Source organism: Ananas comosus, linkage group 13, assembly GCF_001540865.1.
Source record: "Ananas comosus cultivar F153 linkage group 13, ASM154086v1, whole genome shotgun sequence".
Taxonomy (NCBI): domain Eukaryota; kingdom Viridiplantae; phylum Streptophyta; class Magnoliopsida; order Poales; family Bromeliaceae; genus Ananas; species Ananas comosus.
Window position 1 is genome coordinate 1,208,123 of NC_033633.1, and position 27,179 is coordinate 1,235,301.

Below are 27,179 nucleotides of genomic sequence, written 5' to 3' on the forward strand. Positions count from 1 at the left end.
CAGTGGTGTACGAGTTGTAGCAGCGAACCGGGTGTATAGAATAATTAACGAGTACACGGGTAGTGGGCCGTAGGCCCATGGGCCAACAGGTGGGGCCGCCACTAAAACAGCGCCGAGGAATCTTATCTTTTGTTAAATTTGTGTGTTTCAAATAATTAACTATTTTATATTTTTTGCTAAATTTACTGCAAATAAAAAAATAAAAAAGCAGATAATTATTCTAAGTCTTTGTTTGTGTAATTAGGTAACATTTGGCTCAAAAATACACACAAATTTATTATCTGATTAAAATTTTAAATATTGTCTTTAAGTGATGGTATACTTTTTTACTTCAAGAAAGTACAATTAAATTTATTTTCAAAATTAATTATTATATAATTTATTTGAAAAATCTCAGTATCTTAAAGAATAATTCTAACTTTTAAAGAATGATAAATTGTATAGTTCAAATATGATATAGATGCCATTAAATTTGATGTAAATTAGAGATTAGAAAATCAAGAATCTCGAATCCTACAATCCAACAAACGTATGGGAGAGAGAGAAGGGGGTTCAAAAAAAAGAAAAAAGAAAAAAAAGGAGATTCTTAGGCGTTAAGTATGTGAAAGTGGTGGGGAGAAGAGGGCCCACGAGAGGGTGAAGGGTTTTTTTTTGCAAATAGCTTTTTCATAAAATTTTATTTTAAAATTAACCCTGTCAAAAATTTATTTACAAAAATGATCCTGTTCCTGTCACGCAAGCGCCACGTCAGCGCCACGCGGGTGGGACAAGACTTTAAGTTGAACACGGTGAATGGTTCACCGTGTCCAATACAAATATCATATTGGACACGGTGAATCATTCACCGTGTTCAATACTAATACAGACTTAGTCAAAAAATGACTAAGTGCTAGGTAGTTATATTGGACACGGTGAATGATTCACCGTGTTTAATACAAATATCTCCGCTTAATCAAAAAATGGTTAAGCTGAGTTAGTTGTATTGGACACGGTGAATCATTCACCGTGTCCAATATAATATTTGTATTGGACACGGTGAATCATTCACCGTGTTCAACTTAAACTCCTGTCCCGCCCGTGTGGTACTGACATAGCGCTTGCGTGACAGGAACAAGACTATTTTTGTAAATAAATTTTTAACATGACCAATTTTAAAATAAAATTTTATAACGAGACTATTTGCAAAAAAAAAACCCGAGGGTGAATGTAATGGGGCTGGAACACTTCAAAGTTAAGGTAATCACATGCTACTTTAATGAGTGTGCTCGATATATTGATATGTTTGTAGGCCCCACCATTGCATGCCATGTTGGAAAAGTAAAAAGTTTGATCATTAGGAAGAGGAGAGTAAAAAAAAAAATAACAAACATACGTAAATAAATACTTGTATACGTGGCTTTGTAATAATGTTGCATTTTGAATTTGTTGAATTCAGAGTTTGGTATTGGAAAATAATAATTAAAGGAGATATTTGGGGGTATAAAAAGAGCAAGGGACTGGTACGAAGAATATCGATAACACAAATACCAAATCTATCACAAATCTGCGATAGAATATTGAGAAATTTTTTCTTTTTTGTTAGTTAATAAGTCTTTGGAAAATAGTATCTCTAATAAAAATTAATAATTAGGATAAAAATTATATGAACATCGTCCTTAGACTCCAAGTTTGGAGACCGCATGAGTTTGGAGATGATATGAATGGGCGCCGCGTGGCCCATCAGACGAGCAGAAGGGGGCCCTTTCTCTCTCTCTCTCTATAAAAACACTGAGGGTGCATGACTTTTTTTTTTTATTTTTGTTTCCCCTCATTTGATAGGCCACGCAGCGTTCATCTGCATTATCCCTAAATTAATAATTTGAAGACGATGTCCATACAAAATTTGTCCTACTAATTACACATATAATGCATGATGTAAGAATTTTTCAACGCTTAGGATTTGGTCAGATTTGTCTATCAATGAACGATCCAAAATTCAATGTAAAACCAATAAAAAGGATGGCACATTTATTGTCCACGGGTCTTTGTTAACTAAAAAACAAAAACAAAACAAAACAAAAGAGAATTATCACATTAATTTACACATGATTTCTTTGTATTTGTCCAATTAATCATACAATTTGTGGCCACGTATCATCATGGTGATTGATGATACATGTAGTCGCCTCAAGGATAAGATAGCTACTTACCTTGACCATCAATTTGTTCATGTATAAATGTATAATCATTAATTTAGAATTTTGTGAATGAAAAACATTCATGTCACATCTAGTGTCTGTTTGGTTCCTTTATTATCAATAATTTCAAAACCGAAAATGATTTGTAATCGGAAAAGATACTAAATCACAGTTCAATTAGTTCAACCACTGGTTCAATTAGTCGAACCAGTAACGCAAACATAATATCAAAAATAATAAATTATTAATTTTAAGTAAAAAATAATAAAAATTGAAAAATAAATAAATAGATTTTACAATTCAACTAAAACTGGATTGGTTCATTGTTTTACCGGTTAAACCGCCGTTCAAATGGGTCGACATGGATTTTAAAGCTCTCCGGTTTTACGGATCAAATCAAAAAAGACTAGATCACAGTCCAACTGGTTCTTCCCGATTAATAAAACACTCTTGTTGCTTCAAATTTTGTTCCATTTGTGACTTTAATATTTTAATTTTCACTATGGCAAAGGGCAAAAGAGGACATTAAAATTTTGTCTCGTAAACACTATATATAAATATATAAACTGAATCCATAACTACGCCTAGAAACAATTTTTTTTATAAAAAAGGAAAAAAAAAGATTAATAAAGCACTAGTTTATCCAAATAGTGAGTGCATTTCGTTGTGATTCTGAAGTGCTTCGCAAAAGGTTGAAAATTGGAAACTCCATTTGTGCTACTCACACGGTCACACTTAAAAATGGAAAAAAAAAAAATAAAAATAAAAATTGAACCGAACTAGTCCCCAATTGGTAATTATGGGCTCATCTATGTTAATTGGGCCTCCAATTAATATTATGTGGCCCACGGCCTATAAAAGATCTCACAACTGAGCCCATTGTAAACGGTCCATAACGTCGTCTAAACCCCCCATCGGTAAACCCGTGTCCGCGCATCTCTCTCTCTCTCTCTCTCTCTCTACTGGCGCGCCTGTGCCCAAAATGACTACGGCTCTACGCCGGCGCGATTCCTCGTCGTTAACGGCGTCCTCCTACGGCGGGCGGCGCCGTCCCCTCCGTCTCCGTCTCCTCGAGTCCACCCCCGTAATTCCGCCCCCCACCCCCCCCCCCCCCCCCCCCCCCCCCCAATTCCGTAGCACTAGGCATTAGCCTAGGCTAGTTATAATTTCCCCTCACTACACTACTAAGTCCTAACCAAAGCGGTAACCTTACCGGTGCTCAGGTGTTTATACCACCACCCGAACCCTCGCCGACGCAACCCTAGTCCTGTTCTGGGACCGCCACCTCCGCCGCCTCGCCCACTCGGCGCGCGTCCTCGCCGAGTCCCGCCCCGGCCTCCTCGGACCGGGCCCGCTCCGGCCCGGTTCGCTCCGCCGCGCGGTCCACGGCTCGGTGCGCGCCGGTCTAGCGGCGGCGCTGGAGGAGCGGCGGCGGACCGGGTCCACGGCCGAGGTGGCGATCACCGCGCTCGTCCGCGGCGGCGGCGGCGGCGAGGAGGGGAACGGCGCCGACGTGTTCGTCCACCTAGGGTTTTATTTACCGCCCGTGTTCGGCGTCGGCGGGGCTCACTTGGCGGTCGCCGGGCCCGGGAGGGTCGTCGCGGCCGCAAAGTATTCGGAGTGGGCTCGGTAAGAAATTAGGGTTTATGAAAGTGCGGATTTATCCCTCTCAAGTTTAATTACGAAATGTATTCTTCTGCATTGTTAAATTTCGTAAATTTGGATTCTACTTGTTAGTTGACCTGTTAAAGTTGACTTTTTTTTTTATTAGAAATGTAATATATCTAGCGACAATATGATCTCTACGGTGAAAACCAGTAAAGTAATGATTAATCAACCAGAAGGACAACTCTGCAACATTTTTGGAATGTTGGAAGGATATATTCGAGAAATTTTGAGCTACGGGGGGAGATATATGCTTCTTCTTTGTTTTCTCGGGTTGGAATTTATTTATTTATTTTGGTTAGTTACTTAGTTTTGATAAATATTTGTCGATTCTATGATACGATGATAGGGTGAGGAAGGGTATGGAGAAGATGAGGCCACCTTTGGTGACGGAGCTACTGTTGACGAATGATGGGGATCAGATTCTTGAAGGTAGCGTCACAAACTTCTTCATTGTACGTCGCAAGGCATGTTCGATCTTTCTCTCATTCATACTCTTTTGTAAATCATCTTTTTTTGTTTTCATTCTCAATTGGATATATTTTTTTTTAAAAAAAAAATATTTGTATCGCAGCTGTCAAAATGTCGATTTAGTAGGATTCGACTACTTTTTAATGATTAACATCACCAGCTGCTAAACTAAAATAGCTATTAGGATCAAACTATTCTAAATTTTCAAAATCAATTTCTCAATGTGCCAATGCTCCTTTCTTTCAAATCTCTGATTCGCGGTTTTAGGTAATCATTCACTCTTCATGAAGTAAGATACGCACTACGGCATTAACTTTCCAAAGAAGAAGATATGTATTAGGAAATGCTGCTTACTTTCTTATAAATGATTTTCATCTTTCACCTTCAAGATGGAAATGTTGTCATGTGTATATTTACTTAGCATGTTGCCGACTTTGAGTAGACTAATCCTTTGATGCATATTTTAGTCCTTATGGATTTTTATCTGTCGTATGATCATGACAGCATTTCTTAGCTGCTATGTTACTTTATTATATTATTTTTCTTAAGAAAAAAAAAACTTGAGTTTTTATATTATATTAAAGAATTCTCATTTTTTTTTCTAACAATACAGGTGGTAAGTGACGTTGCCGCTGCTCCTGATCATCCAATGATCGAAGTGCAAACAGCTCCGATAAGTGATGGGGTACTCCCTGGTGTTATACGCCAGCTAGTGATTGAGTAAACCTTTCTCTCATTTCCTATAGTTGGTCTATCTTTTTTAATGAAGAAAATAATTTGCTTCATACCACTCTCTTGCGGCCTTGTATTACATTGTCACCCTTCTTTGGTCAGATTTTTCCACTGCCCACTCTTGCTCTTCCATCAAGATGCATGATAAATTAATTCAAAAGCTACTAATGAAGGTTCAATCGGAAAATTATAGATGCAGTTTTTGTAGCATGCAAGCTCAGATATTTTTCTCTTTTCTTACTTTCATCTCATCCTGATAATGTTTTAAAGGAACTCTTATCTTGATAAATATACATGCGGTTATGTGCATATTGCAGTCTTTCTATATTACAAAAGAGACACTTGTGTTCTATTCGTTTTTGTTAAAGCTATTGTTGTTAATGTATAGTTATTTGATTTTACCATCTGGGAATTGTGAGTATCAAATATTTCTTCACTCAGTTCCAAAGGACTTTTGACTGGAAGAAATCCCTTATGTATTATATTCTTTACATTCAGCTATAGTATGTACGGTGTGCAATATGAAGCCTCGCACTTATTCTGATTATTGGTTGGTTAGGGTTTGCTGTTGCATTGGAATCCCTGTACGAGAGATTGCACCGTCATGGTCAGAACGCGAACTTTGGGAAGAGGCCTTTGTCACAAGTAGATACATGTGATTCTTATTTCTTTGTTGCTTTATTATTGTTCTTTTTCTCTTTTTCTCTTTTTTCCTCTTTTTTTTTTTTTTTTTTTTTTTTTGAGAAACAGAGGTTGAATTCTGAGCAAGTTATTGCAGGTAGCTTAAGGCTAGTGCAGCACGTCGAGACAATTCAAGCTCCATTATCATACGAAGATTTACGACTGAGTACTTGGAAGGACGTACTGTGGGTAATGAAGCAATTTGAGGTACATATACTTTCTAATATTTTTGGCTTTTTCAGATAGGGACATTAAATTGGGATTTTAACAAAGTTTATGCAACGGTAACCAGGGACCAGGACGCATAACCTCACAAATACAGGCATGTTTTTTCTAATTCTTATCTAGGTCGAGCTGTTAATTTTCATGAGCTAACATACCTTGAACATTGCTGGAAAAAAAAAAAAACAAAGTAAAAAGAAAATTTTAAGAAAGCTTAATAACAATTCCCACTTTTACTGGATTTGCAAGTAAACATATACCAGTCATTCAGCTATCATATAAGCAAATTGTCAACTTGCAGAGATGGCGGTTGTTCCGTATAAGTTTTCACTTCTTTAAACTGCTATCATTAAAAAATTCCAGTAGAGGAATTGTGTTGCACCCGCAATTTAATTTTCATTTATTGTCCATAACATGTTTGTTAGAATATGTTGACATTTTGATAAGCTCTTTTCCCTCCTCCAGAGAGAAATAGCTGAGAGAGCAATAGCAGATGGTCTTGCGGTAAAAGATCTTTTGTGATGCTACTTTATCTCTTTTTGGGTCAAAAGTTTGGGATTGCTGATTCAGTGGGGCGAAATGTTGTTTGAAGATGGTAAGCACCTGCTATTGACATTGAATTTTTCACTTGAATAAACCAGATGACTAGTTTACCCTTTTTATATTATACTCAATAGTCCTGCCCTCACACTAATTTTTTCGCCACATAGATGGTTCAAGTGCCTCTCAGGCCCTACTACTCTTTGCACTTTTAGTTGCGGCCACTTGAAGTAGAGTGTCTGGCGAATAGGAAGGAGCAAAAACTGAGATGAGATTTTGAGCTCTAAAAGTGGGAACACTAATTTGAAGCTCTTGATTTCGCCGTAAAGTGAAATTATTAGAAAGATATTAAATTAGTGTTTCTCCTAATAACAATACTTAGACAATATTATTTTATCAAACAACGCTACGCCTATAGTGGGCTAAGTAAGCTGCTCGAAGTGTCTGTTTGGCATGGCTTTTTTGTAGAGTGTGATTTCTCATGCAATGCACATTCATCATGCCACACCACTGCGATTCGTTAATTTTCTTTTCTTCTTCTTACCAGGATTGTTTAGCTCCATTTAGCCTACTGGTTCAGAGATTTTAATGCAGGATGAATGGGTGAGGGGAAAGACTCGATGATTCATTATGCGATAATTTCTTCAGATGTTTGTATTACTCTCAAAATCGTATGTATCTTGTTGATATGGCGTGCTCTTAAGAGTGTTTGATAATGTGTTTTCAATCCCTTGTGCATAAAGAGATTACGCAGGAGTTTGAAACGAAACATAGTCCGGTTTTTGTTTTTGGAAAACAAAAACAGTGAATCTTTCTTCCAATAGTATGTTTGGTTCTTTTGATAACACAGGTAGGTAGAAATCGTAAGGGTCTGATACTCAACAATAGGAGAATAGGAGAGGAGAGAAATAACACTTTAGCTTCAAATTTTGACTATGTTATTTGTTTTTACGAGTTTATTTAATATATTTTATACAATTTTTACAATTATAAATACATTAAAGTAAAAAATTAGTTTAAATTTTAAAATTAAAGTGTCGTTTCAGATTCAAATCAAATAAATTAAAAAATTGGATAGTAAATTCAAAAAGGTCTTTAATTCTGATAAATTATATATAAAGAGAGCTAGGCTCCTACTCTTTCGAAAGTACAAGGGTCTTTGTACTTGTAAATTATTTTCGATGATGAAACATCGGATTCAAAGATCGGTTTCGTTATACATGATGTACGTTATTAGAACTATTTAGAAATTAAATTTCATAATTTTGATTTTATTTGCCTAGTAAACGACTAGTTGGTTGAAAATAAAAATTTTATAAAAAATAGAGATAAAAGACTCGAATTTCAAATCGAAAGTATTGCTCTCACTCTTGATGTTAAGTAGAATTTTCTATTAAAATTTTATATAATTTGGATTTTTATATACCGTTGAACTTACAAATATGTTACATTATGAAATGTAGTTTCTAAATAATTCTAATAGAGTATATTATACTTGACGGAGGCAATTATCGAATCAGATATTCTATTATCAAAAATAATTTACAAATATGGAGACATTCATACTTTCATAGAAAACGGACTATATATATATACAACTATATATATATATATATATATATATATAATATATATATATTATATATATATATATATATATATATAGTGTAGAGCTACTATGCTAATCGGAAGCTATTGTGTGCTATTGATAGTATTCTAGCTCTATATATTATATATATACTATATACTATATATATATATTATATATATATAGAGTGAGGCTACTATGCTTCTGGAAGGACGGGCGATTCTTACTTTAGTGTCGTTTCCATGTTGCGACTTCTTGAATCGAGTCGATCGGCTCCGTTAACTGTGATCTAAAGTCATTGAAGTACCTAGAAAATAAATTATGCGATTTTCGATATATTTGTTCTACTGTGAACGAAGGGGCCTCAAAATCAACGCTGAACAATAAAAATCTTACAAACGCTTCGATCATGTATGACGATTAAATTTAGATCCAAAATATTGATCTTGTTTTACTAATAAGCTGTAAAGAATGCATTTTCTATCAAAATTTCACTGATTCTGAAAATATTTCCTTACGTATAACACTTGTAAACAGCTCACTATGGGCATTAAAATTAATTGATTTTGGCCTCTTCGATTTACTAGGCAAATGATATGGCAGCAACAATTATTAAAATTTATTTTTTAGATACTTACAAAATATTCTAGATCAAGTTTAACGAAGCCGATCGACAGATCAAGTTTAACGGAGCCGATCGATAATTCGAAAGTCGTAACATCGAAAACAACCTGGAAGCACGGAAGGCTCCGTGCTTCAAAAAGCATAGTAGCCTCACTCTCTCTCTCTCTCTCTATATATATATATACACTCAACCCTAGGGGACCATTATCAATTTAACCGGGGACCACTATCATCATGACCGCACATCCTTTCATCCAACGGCCAAAAACTCAATAGTACCAAGGGCTTGGTGCTATTGATAGTCTAGTAGCATAATTCATTATATATATATATATATATATAGTCCGGCTACTATCCTATTAATAGGATTGGGACCATTGTCCTATCAAGTCGTTTTGCATGATCGGAACTTCAAATTGATAATCGGCACCGTTGAAATTGATCTACACAATTAAAAATGTTTAGAAACCAAATTTTGTAATATTTAAAAATCATTATCAAGTTCATCTTAAGAGTTTAAAAATAAACGGTCATAAATGAATAACCTTCTTAAAATAAATGTTAGACTTTCTCAATTCACAATCAGAGTTATCAAACATTATTTAAATAGTATAAAGAATTTTCTATCAAAAATTCAAGCAATTTGAATTGTTCTACACCGTTAAACAAGCAAATGGCTCATATAGGCCGTCAAAAATTGTCGATTTTACTACACTTTGATCACCATGTAAATAATTTTTAAAATTTATGAAATTTAGTTTCTAGATATTTCAAATACTCTAGATCAATTTCAACGGCTCCGACCATCGATTCGGAATCTCTATCATCAAGAAAAATTTAATAGGATAAGTGCTCCAATTCTATTAATAGGATAGTAGCCCTAGCCTCTATATATATATATATATATATATATATATATATATATATTTTAGTAATTAATTATATATATTATATTATATATACTATATAATATAAAAGCACGTATATTCAAATTTGGTCTGTCGACAGACCCATTTTTCAGGCGGAAATTAGCGCCCATTTTTCTCTTTCCGTACGAAAAATTTTAAATATAAGAATAAAAAGTTAAATAAAAACAATAATGAATACGTAAGTTCTCTTACAACAAATTAGAGATGTAAAATTCTAAAAATATAAATTTTTCTATTTAATTTCAAAAGTAAGTTTTCTATAACAGATTACGGATGTGAAATCCTATAAAGATATTTTTCTATTTTATTTTAAATATCTTTTTTAGATATTATCTATTTAATTTTAATATATTTTCTTTTAAGATAACGGATTTTATTTTTTATTTATTTTAAAATTTATTTCCAATAGATTTTATTTTTTCTATTTAATTTCAAAAGTAATTTTTGCATTAGAGATTATTGTTAATTATTATCATTTAAAGGATATCTTTCTTAATAGCGTGATTTATTATTTTAAATTTTTAGATACATATTGGCAATCATATTAAATATGGCCTAAAATTAAAAAATAATTTAAAAAATTTATAACTTTTATCTAATAATTATTACGTGCATTTGTACGTACATTTTCTAATATATATATATTATATATCATATATATATATTATATATAAATATATTATATATTGTCGTGCTTGTGTGGTAATACCAGGCCGCATTCCGTAACGAAAACGAGAGAACGAGAGAGAGAGAGAGAGAGAGAGATATTTAGGGAGGCACGACAGCAGGCGAGCGCCGTCGGTGGGATAGGCGCGTTGTCGGCTTGTCGGCGTAGTATGAGTATCGGCTAATCCTGATTCTGGCAGCTAGTAACGGCGTCCCGTCGACGCCCCAAACACCCCCCCCCCCCTCCCTCCATCCTTTTCTCCCTCCTTTCCTCCTCCTCCTCCTCCTCTCAGCCGATCGAGCTGAACAAGAAACCGTTGCTGTCGTGTTTTGACTGACGCTTCCGTATTATTGAGAGCAACGGAACACCTCACCCCCCTCACCCCACCTCACCCCCCTCTTCTTGGTCCTGCGTGGGTCCCGTTCCGTTTCTTTGGACGCTTCTGCTGTTCCGCTTCTGCCTCTTCTATCCTCTACCTTGATAATGCAGTAGCCCACCTTATTTGATTCATCCGTTTGGTACTCTCAAATCAGAATAATATTTTAGAACATATCTAGTTCACATATTTAATTCATCTGTTCCATACTCTGAAATCAAAATGACACTCATTACGTACTTGATTTATATATATATTTTATTTATTTGTTTGATACTCTCAAATCAGGATAATATTTAGGGCATATTTGGTTCGCATATTTGATTCATCTGTCTGATACACTGAAATCAAAATGATATTTTGGTTCACATGTTCTAAATTACGAAATAGGAATAAGATTCGTTAATTTTGATAGTTGTCGTTCCATTTACATAAATTTAATTTCGCTTTTCATTTCATTTATCATCTAATCCGGCTTTGAATTTCGGATTGGTTCATTCTAAGCAAATCACTAAAAATCTTTTCTTACAAATACATTCCCTTTCTTTTCCTTCAGCACTTTTCTCTCTCTCAATCAAAATTTGCTCTCAAAATTCTAAATATTTATTTTGATAATGAACCAAACATTTTTGAACAATTTGTCATTTCATTTTACATCTAATACAATACAATTTTATTTCTCATTTTATTCCAATAATCATTAACCAAACATGCTACTGTAATTATAAAAAGGAATTTTAATTTCTACTTCTTAAAAAGTCTTAATATTCATAATTTAATAGAACAGCGTATTTAACCTACGAGCTAATTTATCTGAGTCAAAAGATATTTAACCTACAAGCTAATTTATCTTATTCAAAAGATTATTCGAAAGCTGAATATAATATTTAATTTAAATATTTGATTACATCCTTCACTTACTTAAATATATAAATTTTATAAATAAATTATTTAAGATAATATCGAATAAGATTCAAATAAGAATACAGTATACTAGTCCGTTGGTGCGTATGTAATGTCCCAAAAACTTCAAGTAGGGTTTCTTATTTTTTTATTTTGGCATTCTATAATTTAAAGTGTATCAAATTAGTATTCTGTGATTTTTTCTTTTCTTTTCGTCGTCGATCTCTCCGTTACTTTTTTATTAAATTATATACAAAAAATTTTAGATATTTACATATCTTATCTACATAGGCACTGTTTGGTTAGGGGATAGGAATAGGAATAGCCCCTTATCCCCCCTTTTATACCCAAACACTAATTTTTTACCCGAGAATAGTAGTTTTCGGTTATCCCCACCAACACCTCCATTTTTTATATAAAACTACCTAAAATTGTTCTTATCCTCCGGAACAACCCAATTTTCATCCAAACACTATTTTTCTTATCCCCATACTTGTACCTATTCCTGTAATAGCTAGTTCTTGCTTATACCCGAACCAAACGGTACCATATAGTTTATCGGATATTTATTTTAATATTTTTTTAGTTTTAATTTTATTATTAATTTAATAATTTTATTTTAAATGTTTCTCGGGGGATGTAATGACATGACATGGAACCGATTCACGCGCTTCTCGAGGCGGCGCTGGCGGCCCCTCACCTCACCACGCGGGACTTGCGGCCTGGAAGGCGAGACACCCTCCAACTCGAGCCGTTAATGCTTTTTTTTTTATTATTTTTTTTGAGAGAAAAAAATAATAAAATAATAATAATAATAAATTTTTTATTATTATTTTTATTATTATGATTTTAAGCTTAAAGCGATGACATGCTCGTGAATCTCCTCACTTTGTCTCCGCTTCATTAATCACTAGAAAATGAAAGAAAATTAGTATTTGTAAAACTAATACTACTTCCATTTAAAATTTTAATTATTACAAAACAGATTAAATTAGTAAAAAGTTAATTATTTTTAAATAATATAAAGCGTACAGATAACATTTATTTAAATTATGATATTCCGTTGGTAATTAAAAAAATGAACATAGAAGAATTTTTAATTTATTTGGTTTGGAGTAAAAACGCCTCATGCTGATCTCGCCAAATTAATTAAAATTTATTTATTATAATCTCACTTAAAAATTAGAATAGTATAATTTTACATAAAAAAATTATTTTGCACATTTATCAAATTTACAACTTTTTAATTGTAGGCGAGGTTTAAATCAATTATAGTTGTTTTACGAGATCTAAATTAAACCCATGCCTATACCTTTTCTCAACAAAAGAAGCATCAATTAATATTAATCTAATAAAGTGAAGGATCTAAACATATCATTATGTACTTAACGCTTTGCATTATCATATTATTATCTCTGTGCGCGCATGCATGTTATTTACTATGATGATAGAAGCCTCGTAATTTGTAACATTCTCTCCACTCGTACTATACTCTGTATTAAAGAGAATATTGTTGGAACACAGTGCCATAATTAAAATTACTAATTTAATTACCCCGAAAAATTCGATTAAACAAATCCATATGCGATCTAATTAAGTATTAAGTAGTGGAATTATGCGGTAAAAAGCAGTGGGGAAAGAGTCCTTTGGTGGATTGCATACGAGTATACCCCCGCATAAACTTCGGTATGCGACCCTCACTTCACACCGCCTGATGAATGAATGAATGATGATGATGATTGTTGGAAATTATAGGGCAGCGGAAACTTACAAACCGGATAGCCAACGTATCCGAGAACCCAAATTTGGATCGGTTCGCCTGTTTTACAAGCCTTCTTAGATAGTCCTTGCCTCGATACTTCTGGATCTCCCACGTTTTTCGCTTTCTCCTTCGCGTACTTGCCTCGATACTTCTGGATCTCCCACGTTTTTCGCTTTTTCCTTCGCGTACGCCTTATGCCACGGATCGGATGCGGATCTGATGCGACGGATGCCGATCGAAGAGGGCTACCAGAGTCCTCTTCTATGTCCACACTCCAAAATTCCGGAAACGTAGGTGGAAATCCCAGAGGAAGAAGAGAGAGAATAAGAAAGATATTTCGTGGGTTCTTACGAATTTTGATCGTATTCTATCGTCCTTCATGAGAGAAAACAAGGGGACGTATTTATAGAATAACAAACCCCTAAATATCCTGAATCTCATAAGGATTAGAAAATCTATTAACATGTAATAGATATGCGCTAATAGATACGTTTCTTAACTGATAAGAAATATATAATTTATTTTTATTCTAAATCCATTAGGATAAATCACAATCCACATCTTAAGTAGATCGGGTTAAATTAAAATCCGCCAATGTGGACATACTGTATGGCTACAATGATGATGATTCCTTTCTTGCACCGAGCGAAGACCAGGTGGGTCCCACTTCGTGTTCCTTACTTAAGAGTTGATAAATTGTTGCATGGACCGGGTCCACCACGTAGACCGCTTTAGTTTAGTGATGCGATAGTTGAAAAATCTAAAAATAAGATAATATTTTTAAATTTTTTATATTCTAAAATAATAAAATTATGATTATAACTGTAATCGGAGAAGCATATAACTAGATCCTACACCTAGTGTGGAGCTACATTGTCAAAAATAAAATACACTATTCATTGAATAAAATTTTAGTGAAAAACTCTCCAATAATATTTCGATTGAAAGAGATATTTTTTTAAGATATAATAATTTTTGAGTAGAGACAAATCTGATGTATTATTGAAGAGCTTCCTACTGATTTTTTTTTTTTTATTTATTTTTTTCTCTCGAATGGTGTGATGGACTCTCTCCCATTTATAAAAACTCAAAGAGGGTTAATGTAATATTCAGAAGGGTCACCATCTATCGTGGCTAGTATAATTGATAAAATTTATTTTAAACCAATTAAATTATACTAATATAAAATATAATAATTATTACATACTTATATATTTTATGACTATAGTTTATAATTTTTCCGGAGTATCTAAGATTAAAAAAAAAATTAGACAATTTAGTAGAAAAAAAAAGTGCTTGATTGTTATATAGAATAATAATGCGATGTTTTTCACCAAATCAATTTATTTTTCTGAAATTAATTAATTTTATCATAATTTTAAAAATATTTTTTTAAAAAAATATAATTAATTGGATACAGATGATGATGCGATGTGACTGTAACACTGTAGACTTCCCTCAGTAGGAAGGGGCATCTGGGATGGGCATCTGCTTTCTGCGGGCCCCCACCACTCACCCAATCACCGACACAACTCTCGGATTGGGTGGCCGCAGCCTTAGTCCCCTGCGGCCCCACCTCCTCTCCTGAGAACCCTTTGAAAGTTGTTGCAATCATCCTACTATTATTCTTTGCTTCTTTCTCAATTAACCCTCACCAACATTCACACGGAAACGCCTGCTGCACCTCGATTCTGTTTGTTTCACTGAAAGTGAGTTTCAAATTCAAATTTGAGTCAAATAAATTAAAATTCAAGTAAAAATTTATTTTTTTACTGTTTATTTATATGGTGGTGGGATCAAAGTTCCTCGAGTTTTACTGTTTTACTATTTATTTGACAAAAATTGAATGACGTAAAAATTAGAGATGTGAGACATGGCTAATATTTTAGTATTTTTTTACTTCTTTTTTTTCGTAATTCACTTCGTATGGGATGGACCGAAGTTATTTACACTATTATGAGAAGTTGGAGTTTCGACTGAAGGCATGCAAAGCTATGATGGACCAAACAACGGAAATTGACATTTACAACTAAAAACTACTTCATCTCTCTCAACTTTTGGTAAAATAAACCCAACCCGAATGGAGTTAGCTAAAAACTTGATTGTCGTCTTATATTTTTAGTTGAGTTTATTTCTAAAAAAACGAATGAAACAAATAGTTTGCCACCTTCTTCCTCACAAAAAAAAAAAAAAAAAAAAAAAAAAAAAAAAAAAAATCACATCGAAACCATATATAGAGTTACTTTTTTCACATAAGAATAATAGTATTCAATTATATGCCTCGACATTATATGAAAATACAAAAATAACACATTATTTCATCGTAAACTTAAGAGTCCGGCTATGGTGCTTGTAGAAGCACAGAGCACTTGATGCTTATAAGTTTTATATCATTGAATATACCCATTTGATCATTTCTATTTGTTAAATCATATTATTCGACTAACTACCTACTCAATCCTAAAAAACTACTATCATATCAACCACACATTTTCTTAATTCAATAACTGAAAACCTATAAGCACCATTGGCTTGACACTTTTAAAAATATAGGAGCTTAATTAATTCATAAACTTATTATATTATTTTTAATTAGACATTACCATTCTACAAAGCAAAACATCATTAGCTATACGGTAGTGTATGCTACAAGGTGCAATATATAGTTACAATAAAAGGTGAGCCCTGTGAACTCACAAGAAAGGAAAAGTCTTCTTCGTCACACTTATAACGTATAAAATTTTATTGTAAATCAAACCCTTAACTTATCATGTTATTATCACATTACTTCGGCTAAAGTTCTTTTAACGAATATATGTAATGTAATATAACTGTTACAGAGAAGACTTTTATCATGTTATTATCACATTACTTCTGCTAAAGTTTTTTTTACGAATATATGTAATGTAATATAACTGTTACAGAGAAGACTTTTACGCGAGAAGGCGAGCGTCCCATGTAACGTCCACCACGCTCCACGCCAAACCCGGGCCCACTCTCTCTCCTCTCTCTTACGTACGGAAAATAATCATTTTCCCTTCCCTCTCTCTCTCTCTCTCTACACTCCTATTTATTGGAGGGGGGTGGGGGAGAAGGGGCTCATCTCTACTCTCTTCCTTAATTTGTTTTGTTTTGAGACCATTTTCTTAAGTTCAAAGAAATTCCCAGTGCAGTGACCTCCATATTCTTAGCATAATTAATTGGCTCCTTCATCAAATACCAAATACAATTTTTGCATGGATGGAGATCTCTAGTGCTCAATACCAGGTATATATATATATATATATATATATATATATCTATATATCTATATATATAATTGCATGCTATGAACACACAACATCATCATCTCCTATATCATCCTTTTATTTCTTTTCCTGCTTTTTCCTCTTAACTTTGCTTCATACATATTGCATTGTTTTCTCCTTTTGTTTTTCTTGATAATTTATTCATGGCTTGGTTTTATTTATTTTTTGAACTTTTTTGTTGTGGCACACTAATTAAAGGCTTAGTTGGACATGGGCTTTTGCCTGAAAGTGTTTTCTCAAATTTTGTTTAATTAATTAATTTGGGTATGTAGTCTAGTTTTCATCTTGTTAGCAAAATTTGCCATGTTAATTAACCTTCAAAAGTTTCCCTTAGTTGAGATGAATCTCTTGGCAGTTTCAGTTGAGTGCAATCTTAATTGAATAATCCTTTGTATTTTGTTCACTATTAGCTATTTGCTTTGTGCTAAGAGCCTTTTTTTGTTTTTTTGCTCATTCTTGTTCATTTTGATGTTAGCCTACAATTAATCTCATCTGTTTTCAACTTGAACAAGCTAGTGCTAAAGCCTAAAGACAAAGCCTCAATGTTAGTAGTTAGTTTTATCTTTTGAAACACAATTTGATAATCTAAATCCAAGTAAAGTTTCAATCATTCGAGTTCTTAGAAGTAGGTAAACAATTTAGCATATTATTTGAAAAGCATCTATTTTCCATCATTCTAGGCCTTATTTCCCTTCTTTCTCTCACTTGTTCATGTATAGAAAATTTTAGAAAAAAAGGAAGGCCATTGATCGTAAACACATTCAACAAAACTTCCTTTCTAGTATTATTAAAAGTTGTTTTATAGTTTTTAACATAGTATTAGAAGTTTAGAACAGGAGGTTCCAAGTTCGAGTCTCACCAAATTCATAGTATTATTAATTATCTCATATTTAAACTCAATAGCTTAAACTTTTGGAAACCAATAGATGTTTCATATTCTTTAACAAAAACTCTACATAATTGCATAAATAACTTGAACTAAGCCTTCTTTTTAACTGCTTATTGCTTTATCTTGCAGTTCATGGCCACAAGCCACTCAATAGAACAAGCCCTCATAGCTTGTCCCAACAAGACCCATCAGCAGCAGCAGCAGCAGCAGCAGCAGCAGCTGCAGGACAAGAAGCCAAGGCCTCACCAAGATCAAGCCCTGAGATGTCCAAGATGTGACTCCACCAACACCAAGTTCTGCTACTACAACAACTACAGCCTCTCCCAGCCCAGATTCTTCTGCAAAGGGTGCAGAAGGTACTGGACCCAGGGGGGATCTCTGAGGAATGTCCCTGTTGGAGGTGGCTGCAGGAAAAGCAAGAAGAAACTATCCTCATCATCCTCTTCCTCCCTCTCTCCTTGCTCCTCCTCCTCCACCTCTCCCTCCTCCTCCTCCTCCTCTCTCCCTTCCAAGAACACCACCACCAACCTCAGCATCACCCCACTGCTCTCCAACCTGATCCATGCACCATTTTCTTATGACCCAAGTGATCTAACTCTGGCCTTTGCTGGTAGTGATCAGCATGGCAATGGCCACAGCTTGCTTTTAGGTGCTGGCCCTAGCCCTAGCCCAAACCCTTGCCCAGGTGGGCCCACAAGTGGGTTCTTTGACATCTTGAGAGGTGGGTTCCTTGGGAGTGAGAACTTTGCTGGGTTTCACATGCCATGCTATGGGTTAGATAATAATAATAATAATAATAATGATGTTGGTGGGAGTAGTGGGGGTAGTGAGGTGGTGGTGTTGCCTTTTGAGGAGAGGCATGGTGGTGCAGTTACTCATGAAGTGGAAGGGTCTTCTTGCAAAGATATGAATAATGGAGTGGAAGGGATTAATGGGGCTATGAACTTGGATCTAGGTAGAGATTACTGGGGCATTAATGGGGTTGCTTCTACTTGGCATGGGCTCATCAACAGCTCCTTGATCTGAGGAAGCTGCACTGATGATCAGTTTCTGTGTTCATGACATTTTCTCCCATTCTGGGAAATGTATTTGTCTCATGTTCTTCATTGTAGTAGTGCTTTTCCTTTCTTCTTCTTCTTCTTCTTCTTCTTCTTCTTTTTTAATCTTCTTCTTTTTAATCTGATGTATCCTTTTTCTCTGAGTGGTCATCTGACAAACTATAAAGCAAATGAAAGTATTCAGATTGGTTTCCCCATCATGGCATGTTGCAAGTGGTTGCTTTTTCAGGGTGCTTGCACACTTGCAGGTCTATGTGTTGAAGATATTAAATGAAATTAAATGTTTGAATTTTGAAATAGCTGCTCATATTGCCACCATGATTGATTGATCATGCAGCTAATTTAGATTAGAAAAAAGAGACAAAATTATGTGACTGATCCTGCAATGTACAGGGTAATTTTACTGCACACAGCACAACTTGGGTTCCTAATCTTGGCCCAGATCAATCCAATCCCAAACTATGATTAAAATTCAGGCTGTGTATCTTGGGCCGGCCCATCGGCCTAGATCAATTTTCAAAAATACTTTGGTTAAGGCTTCGTTTGGGATTGCTAGAAGATTGCGTTACGTGCGCCGTTTGTTTCCGTACGTAATATTGCGTTCCGCATATCGCGATGGATCGATTACGATATATTTTTCGCGATTTCATCGGAGGGCGCAGAAACATATCACTACATGCTTTTACCCTAAATCTATTTTATCTAATAGTATCAGATAAATGTCAATATCAAAGTAAGCCTGAGACAACATTTGATCATCAACATTGGCCATAGTCTTGTGCAATTGGTTAGTATCGATGTTCGTCGGGGCTCGAGACCCGGATTTTTGAATCCCTTTCTGAGTTGGAAGGATGATGAGTTGTAGCCTACCACCTACATTAAAACAAAAAAAATGGTCTTATTTTCTTCTTTTTTTTTTGGGAAATAGATAACGAGCTACCTGCTTCATTCATTAAGTAAAATGATCTTATTTTCAACATTCATGTTTAACTTATTATTATAATTCCACGCGAAAGGCGAGTTTTACACTCGGGTTATTAGTAGCTTGGTTCAATTGCCAACCCTCAGAGAATCAATCACTAAACCATGTCATGTCGAATCTAAGCAAATAATCACTCTTCTCTAATCAGATCGTAAAAAAATTCAGAAGAAACCTGATCATCCAAGGAAACGAATGAACAGCGCACACGGGTCCCGATGTTCTTGGATTTATTTTCTATTAGACACGGCCCAATTCTACAAACCTAATTGGGCCTACCGGTTGTAAACTGGGCTGGGCCGGCTGGGCCGGACATGCTCAAGCATAGTGTCTGGGTTGGAGAACCAAAACAAATTTAACTTAAATCATTATTATTATTATTATTATTATTATTATTATTATTATTATTATTATCATCATTAAATGTTATTATTTTGAGTTTATATTAAATCATTTTTTTGGTTAAAAGTGTCCTCAACTATATAGGCCATTCAGAAATAGCACCTGAGCTTCTTTTTTTTGTTTTGAAGTGACTCACCAGCTTTTAATTTTTTAAAATTAAAAATTTAGACTAAATTACTTTAAAATTTTTATCAAGTTTATTAAGTTATTAACCATTAATGGGTTAAATTTTATCTACTAAAAAAGTTAAAGTTATTAAATTTGACAAAAATTACTAATGAACTGAAATAATTTCTAATTTTTTAAAACTTTAATTAGTTAATTCTAACAAACTAGAAGTTGAAATGGTTTCGAGTTAAAAAAAGAGTTAATTTCATACAGGTTCCCGCAAACATGGTGAATAACATATATACTTCTGCAAAGTTTAACTTTCATAAGTTATTCCTACAAAAGTTCTAATGTATCATATATATTCCTCTGGTTAAGATCAGTTAGAAAACTGTTAATTTTTTAACAGCAAAAATGTGAAATAATAATTTTGCTCTTGCCCTCTTCCTCTTTCTCTTCCGGCTTGGGAGCGGACGGCGGCGATGGCGACCTTGCGGAGTTTGTCGGGATTGCAGCCAACGGGGTTGCGGAGCTTGTTGGAGTCACGGCATGGCCGATGCCATCGGAGGCGCCCGTGATGATGGCCCACGCGGGCAGCATGACGGCGACGATGATTGGATCATCGACGATGACGACGAAGAAGAAGAAAGAGGAGGAGAAAAGGAGGAAAATGAAGATACGAAGAAAAAGAGGAAGAAGAAGAAGCAGGAGAGGAAGATGAAAAAGGATAAAAATGTCATTTTACCTTGTTAATGGATCATGGTTAAGTATTTTAACTGTGGTTAGCTAGATTTCTCTAACGGTGATTAACGGCAGGAATATATCTCTTATTTATCATGTTTGCTGGGACCGGTATGAAATTAACCCTAAAAAAATTGCAATACATTCGCCCTATAGTTGAGGGGTCTCCGTCCCTCACGAGATTCAATCAACCAATCACAACCGTCGGATCTACAGATTCACCCATCAAACCGTCCAGTGTTTTGCCCTAGAATCTAAAAACCCTCGCCACATTGCTTCCTATAAAAGCCCACTCCGCCTCTTGCCTCTTTCCACTTCAAACCCTAACGCTGCGGCGCTCTCCACCTTCGTCCTAACACGGCAGCTGAGATCGTCTCCTTCATCAATCGAAAATGGGGTAAGCGCGATCTTTTAATGCTTTTTTTCGTAGTTTTTTTTTGTTGATTTTGCAATTTTTTGTGGATTTATGTACTATTTCTATCATACCTTAGTGATTCTTACTAACCATTAGCAATGATCTGGATATAAAATTTTGTTCTAGTTGTTGATGTGTTAGTGTTTGTGGCAAGGATTTTGAGAATAATTATAAGGAAATAGTGTAATTAATCTGTGATTTGTTCTAATATTTTTGGTTTATTTGTTGAGAATTGTTGTTTGCAGCAATTGTTGATGTAATATATTTAGGGATAAGAGAATGGTATAATCAGTTATGTAATGCTTCCTCTGTTGCATATGCTTATGAACGGTCCGGTGCTGATTCGAATGTGTACATTAGCGCCTAACATTAACATAAGCCAAATAGATTTGTTGCCATTGAGTCACTTAATAGTCCTCAAAGTTTCGAATTTGTGGACTGTACACTTAGTGGCATACATTTTCGAAACAATCGTGTTGATGTTATGCCTTTTAGTTCATTTGTTTTACTGTTTATTGCTATCCATTCCATCTTATTACTTTCTTGTGCATTGTTAAAGGGAAACAAGGATAATTGTAGAGTTTGGTTGGAATTTTTTGTGTATCAACATAGAATAATTCAACTTGAGTAGAATAATTACTGTCCATAAAGTTCAGATATATTTTATAAAGCCAGTGCCCTACTTATAGAACTTTTATTTTATCTGAAAGTACATTTGTATAAGGAAGATAGTAGCAGAAGATTGTTTTAATTCTGGGAATGTTTTGGACTTAAGAGGCAGGTGTTGAATTTAGTATGCAGATGAGTATGTTATTATCTCTGCATTTTATTGAAAGTTTTCTTTGAAAGTTTTGGCTTATGGTTATCATTGTTATATTAAGTCAATTTCGGTTGAATATTACCAAGCTGTCACTTGTATTTACTTGCTTTTTTGCATATGCTTATTGACGATCTGGTGCTTATTCGACTCTGGATATATATTTCCGCCTAAAATTATCACAAGCTAGATGAATTATATGTCATTGTTCAATAGCCCTTGAGGTTTCCGAATCTCAGGAGTGTACTCTAAGCATGTTACATTATAAGGACCTGTAGTTTATTTCTTGTTTCATCCTTTCTATCTTTTTGTTCTGTGCTGTGTAATGTCTTTCCTATGGTTTGAATTGGTTGCTTAGAGGTATTGGAACCTTTAATTATTGGATAAGTGAAAATTGCAAGTGAAAGGCATTGTCTACTGAACAATGATAGTATTGATCTATTATTCAAAATATGTATATCATATAGGTATTTGGTAAAAAATGTAATTAGTATTTGAAGTTCTTTTTTCCCTATACAGTTGAAGCCCTTTAAGAAGTAACCTTTTTGCATCGATATATCAGACTTTCTCTTTCTTGGATGGAATATAACCATCATGAAACATAAAATACAAATTGTTGATAATTCTTAGAGCTTACTTCATTTGGCTAAAGACTCATTAGGTGTCTTTTGCGATTTCTTTTTATTTGCCTATCAGTGCTTTAGGAAAACCTTTTCTGGAGAAAAGATTTCTAATATTTATATTGGAAATCAAATGGCAGGAAGACACGTGGTATGGGAGCTGGGCGCAAGCTGAAAACCCACAGGAGAAACCAGCGGTGGGCTGACAAAGCTTATAAGAAAAGCCACCTTGGCAACGAGTGGAAGAAGCCGTTTGCCGGCTCATCCCATGCTAAAGGGATCGTCTTAGAAAAAATGTGGGTCAAAAGACTCCTAGTCTATATATATTTTTTCTTTTTTATACTTATGTTTTTTTAATTGGGAATTAACATGCTAGAATTTAACTGCAGTGGCATTGAGGCAAAGCAGCCTAACTCTGCTATCAGAAAGTGTGCGCGAGTACAGCTCGTGAAGAATGGGAAGAAGATCGCCGCTTTTGTGCCCAATGATGGTTGCTTAAACTACATTGAGGAAAATGTAATTATTTATGACTATCTCTCGTGCTTAATTTTTTATTATCAATCCCCCCCACCCCCCACCTTCTATTTTGCTACTTCATTCGCTTCTACTTTATCAACTTTTGGTCAACATCTACAATCTGCTTTATGCAAGAACATCCCGGTCGACAACTGTAGAAACAATAAAAGTGGATCCAAGTGGATTTTTTAATGCCCAAAAGCAATGATTTTACTATGTTGGTGCTAAAAAAAAACACTCATTTGCAGGATGAAGTGTTGATTGCTGGATTTGGTCGAAAGGGGCATGCCGTCGGTGATATTCCCGGTGTCCGATTTAAGGTTGTGAAGGTCTCTGGTGTTTCTCTACTGGCTCTTTTCAAGGAGAAAAAGGAGAAGCCCAGATCTTAGAGCTGCTACTAGTTGGCAAGAGGATTTTGAAGGGAAGTTACTCGCCGTTTTTTTTCCTCTTTATGGTCTTATTGGTCTCTAAGTTTTAGAGTTTTGAAGTGTATTTGACCCCCTGAATTTCTCCCTGAACTGAATTTGGTACTTATGTGATGCTATTTTATCTTCTCATCAGACCCTACCTGTGTCATCCATTGTCCAAATTTTCTTTCGAATTCTCCAGCATTGAATTTCAGTGCTCGTAGTCAAATTTTTCTAGCCCCCTTCATCAGAAGTTATTATGATTTGCTTGTGTTTATTTTGATTATAATTTGTAGCCTGTTTTGTACCTTTTAATGCTGTAGAGAGAGTTGAAATAAGATCCATGGGCTCAAAAACAGATGCTCATTATTTGAAACTTTCTATTTTTCCTGCAGCACAAAGCTGTTCAGGAGATTTAGTGTCTTAAAAAGTGTTAAAATTTTCACTGTTTTCAAGTATGAAAACTGACAAATGACATTTCAATACTGCACTTGGATTGACTTTTCGAATACTGACCTGATCGAGCTTAAAGAAATGGAAGACCCAAATAATTATTTATATATTTCATTATTAACGTTTATTTGATCTTGAGAATGTTAAGTTGTGTGTTTCTTTTAACGCGCTTATCGGATATAACCGAACTATTCAATGCACTTGTTAAACAAAATACAATAACCAATCGTATTATATAGATTCTCAATAATCTTATCGGATAGATGGATTAAACCAATAGAGGATTTACATTCTTTTTATGGGATGCGATGTGGATTTTGCAACTGTTTTTTGATTGGTCCGGTCTAATAGACCACGACCACAAGAGAGGAACAGGACTCCCATCACTTCCACAGTTCCACGTAGTCACTCCCCCATCCACCCACCCGCCCATTTACGCCCGATCCATTGATCATCCGCCCCCTTCTCTCTCATCCTCTTCGCTCTCGCCATTACTGCACTCCGCTTCTCAATGCTTCATCAACCCCAACCTCCCACAAACTCCTCTTCTCTCCCTTCCCTCTCCCATTTCCCCACTTCCCCAAAGCTCCACCGCTACCACCTCCTACTTCCTCTTCCTCTCCGCGCCCAACCCGCCTCCTCCCACCTCTCCCTCTCCCTCTCCCTCTCCACCGGAGAAACGCCCATCTCCTCCTCCTCCTCCTCCTCCTCCTCCAATGGTGGTGGCGGTGGCGGCGAGGAGGGCGCTGAGGAGGTCCTCCTCCTCTCCCTCCTCCGCCAGGGTCGCACTGACGAGGCCTACGAGGCCGTGTCCCGGTCCCCTCGCCTCCCCAGCAACGCCACCTGCCTCAGCCGCCTCCTCGCCCAGCTCGCCTACATGAGGGGCTCCCCCTCCGCGCTCCCCCGCGCCCGCGCCCTCGTTCGCCGCCTCCGCGACGCGCGCCTCCTCCACCTCCTCGACGCCAACTCCCTCGGCCTCCTCGCCTCCGCCGCCGCGCGCTCCGGCGCTCCCGCCTACGCCGCCTCTGTCGTCCGCACCATGCTCCGCTCCGGCTACCTCCCCCACGTCAAGGCCTGGAGCGCCGTCGTGAGCCGCCTCGCCTCCTCCGACGACCCCGCCGACGCCCTCCGCCTCTTCGACGCCGTCCTCCGCCGTCTCCGTCGCCTCCCCCCCGGCCCGCTCGCCGCCGACGCCCGACCCGACGCCGCCGCCTTCAACGCCGCCCTCAACGCCGCCGCCAACCTCGGCGACGTCCCCAGGTTCGCCCACCTGTTCGACGAAATGCGCGCGTTCGGGGCCGCCCCCGACGCGCTCACCTACAACGTCCTCATCAAGATGTGCGCGCGCGCCGAGCGCGGCGACCTCCTCGCCCCCGCCCTCGCTCTCATCGTCCGCCGCGGCGTCATCCCCTGCATCACCTCGTTCCACTCCCTCGTCGCCGCGTACGTGGGCCTCGGCGACCTCGCCGCCGCCGAGAGGCTCATCCAGGCCATGCGCGAGCGCCGCGCCGACATCTGCTCGCTTCTCGCGCAGTCGTCGCCGACTCCCGCGCGGGTAGAGCCTCACGCCCTTCTCGAAGCCATCGTGCTCGGCTCGCACGACGCCGCGGCGGCGCCGCCGCCGCTGCTGCCCGCGACCTACGCGCCCGACGCGCGCGTCTACACGACGCTCATGAAGGGCTACATGCGCGCGGGGCGCGTCGACGATGTGGTCCGCACGATCCGCGCCATGCGCCTCGAGCCCGACCCCGCGAGCCGCCCCGACGACGTTGCCTACACCACCGTCGCCACCGCGCTCGTGGGCGCCGGCGCCGTCGACCGCGCGCGCGGCGTGCTCGACGAAATGGCGCGTGACGGCGTCCCCGCCAACCGCGTCACCTACAACGTGCTCCTCAAGGGCTATTGCCAGCAGCTGCAGCTGGACGAAGCCAAGTCACTGTTGCGCGACATGGAGAATCGACTCGGAATTGAGCCCAATGTGATCTCCTACAACATCCTCATCGACGGGTGCATCCTCATCGACGACAGTGCAGGCGCGCTGGCATTCTTTAATGAGATGCGTGAGCGCGGAATCCCGCCGTCGAAGGTCAGCTACACGACTCTGATGAAGGCGTTCGCCCTATCGGGCCAACCGAAACTCGCCCACAAGGTGTTCGACGAAATGTCCAAGGATCCTAGAGTTAGAGTTGATAGAGTAGCTTGGAACATGTTGATAGAAGGGTACTGTCGACTGGGGCTTTTGGAAGAAGCCAAGAAGATCGTGGAGAAGATGAGGGAGAGCGGGTTCCAGCCCGACGTGGCTACCTACGGTAGCCTCGCCAACGGAATTGCTTTGGCGAGGAAGCCCGGAGAAGCACTTTTGCTGTGGAATGAGGTGAAAGAGAGATGCGAGGGTTCGCCGCCGCTGAAGCCTGACGAAGGGCTTTTGGATGCATTGGCTGATGTGTGTGTTCGTGCGGCTTTTTTCAGGAAGGCACTTGAAATTGTGGCTTGTATGGAGGAGAATGGGATATCGCCGAACAAGACCAAGTATAAAAAAATTTATATAGAGATGCATTCGCGGATGTTTACAAGCAAGCACGCCTCGCAAGCGAGGCAGGATAGGAGGAAAGAGAGGAAGAGAGCGGCTGAGGCGTTCAAGTTTTGGTTAGGGCTTCCGAATTCTTATTACGGCAGCGAGTGGAGGCTCGAGCCCTTTGATGGGGATAATTATGAACTCACCTGATTCTCGATTCGTATTTCACACTACTTGCATAATTGGCTTATGAACATTCATGGAGGAAATATGCCAACGAATTTGATGCCAAATCCTATTTCGGTTCCGTCAAAGCAAATTAAAACTTGGATTTGGCGAGGGCAAGAGAAGATAGGAGACACCAGTGTTCTGGATCTACCAAGCATGTGATTTGCTATAGCTTGGTTGCTTCTGGATCTTCTTAAAATTGTGAAAATGAAAAGATCATTACTGTTGTATGTAGTCCAGTTATTATTCTTTTGAATAGTGATACTGCATTGTTTTCATCAGGATTCTGATACTCAATAATAACCATTTTGCCTTCTTATTTACAAATCAACTCTGAATAAAGCAGGAGCTTAGCCTTTAGAAAGTCATGAATACTCTTGTTTCAT

General features: G+C 37.2%; 4 protein-coding genes across 4 annotated transcripts; all 4 read left to right on the forward strand.

Moving 5' to 3' along the window:
* LOC109719675 lies at window positions 3,160-7,309 on the forward strand. The gene is made up of 9 exons (XM_020246456.1): window positions 3,160-3,261; window positions 3,400-3,806; window positions 4,192-4,309; window positions 4,927-5,033; window positions 5,605-5,690; window positions 5,824-5,933; window positions 6,019-6,048; window positions 6,414-6,543; window positions 7,036-7,309. The coding sequence occupies exons 1-8, from the start codon at window positions 3,160-3,162 to the stop codon at window positions 6,468-6,470; spliced, it is 1,017 nt and encodes a 338-aa protein (XP_020102045.1). The 3' UTR covers window positions 6,471-6,543; window positions 7,036-7,309.
* Window positions 16,417-18,792, forward strand: LOC109719025 (dof zinc finger protein DOF2.1-like). Its single transcript, XM_020245516.1, has 2 exons — window positions 16,417-16,604; window positions 17,664-18,792. Exons 1-2 carry the CDS (start codon window positions 16,578-16,580, stop codon window positions 18,558-18,560), a joined length of 924 nt encoding a protein of 307 aa, XP_020101105.1. The 5' UTR covers window positions 16,417-16,577; the 3' UTR covers window positions 18,561-18,792.
* On the forward strand, window positions 21,076-23,826 carry LOC109719488 (40S ribosomal protein S23). Its single transcript, XM_020246211.1, has 4 exons — window positions 21,076-21,219; window positions 22,815-22,970; window positions 23,064-23,190; window positions 23,439-23,826. The coding sequence occupies exons 1-4, from the start codon at window positions 21,215-21,217 to the stop codon at window positions 23,577-23,579; spliced, it is 429 nt and encodes a 142-aa protein (XP_020101800.1). The 5' UTR covers window positions 21,076-21,214; the 3' UTR covers window positions 23,580-23,826.
* LOC109719487 (pentatricopeptide repeat-containing protein At3g09650, chloroplastic) lies at window positions 24,010-27,120 on the forward strand. Its single transcript, XM_020246210.1, has one exon. The coding sequence runs from the start codon at window positions 24,562-24,564 to the stop codon at window positions 26,773-26,775; it is 2,214 nt and encodes a 737-aa protein (XP_020101799.1). The 5' UTR covers window positions 24,010-24,561; the 3' UTR covers window positions 26,776-27,120.

Excerpts from the sequence above, each read along its gene's own strand:
- LOC109719675 (XM_020246456.1), top strand. The coding sequence starts at position 3,160 with ATGACTACGGCTCTACGCCGGCGCGATTCCTCGTCGTTAACGGCGTCC. Across the intron at positions 5,034-5,604 it reads ATACGCCAGCTAGTGATTGA|GGTTTGCTGTTGCATTGGAA; the intron begins GTAAACCTTTCT and ends TTGGTTGGTTAG. Across the intron at positions 5,691-5,823 it reads GGAAGAGGCCTTTGTCACAA|GTAGCTTAAGGCTAGTGCAG; the intron begins GTAGATACATGT and ends AAGTTATTGCAG.
- LOC109719025 (XM_020245516.1), top strand. The coding sequence starts at position 16,578 with ATGGAGATCTCTAGTGCTCAATACCAG. Across the intron at positions 16,605-17,663 it reads TCTCTAGTGCTCAATACCAG|TTCATGGCCACAAGCCACTC; the intron begins GTATATATATAT and ends TTTATCTTGCAG.
- LOC109719488 (XM_020246211.1), top strand. Across the intron at positions 22,971-23,063 it reads GGGATCGTCTTAGAAAAAAT|TGGCATTGAGGCAAAGCAGC; the intron begins GTGGGTCAAAAG and ends ATTTAACTGCAG. Across the intron at positions 23,191-23,438 it reads TAAACTACATTGAGGAAAAT|GATGAAGTGTTGATTGCTGG; the intron begins GTAATTATTTAT and ends ACTCATTTGCAG.
- LOC109719487 (XM_020246210.1), top strand. The coding sequence starts at position 24,562 with ATGCTTCATCAACCCCAACCTCCCACAAACTCCTCTTCTCTCCCTTCC.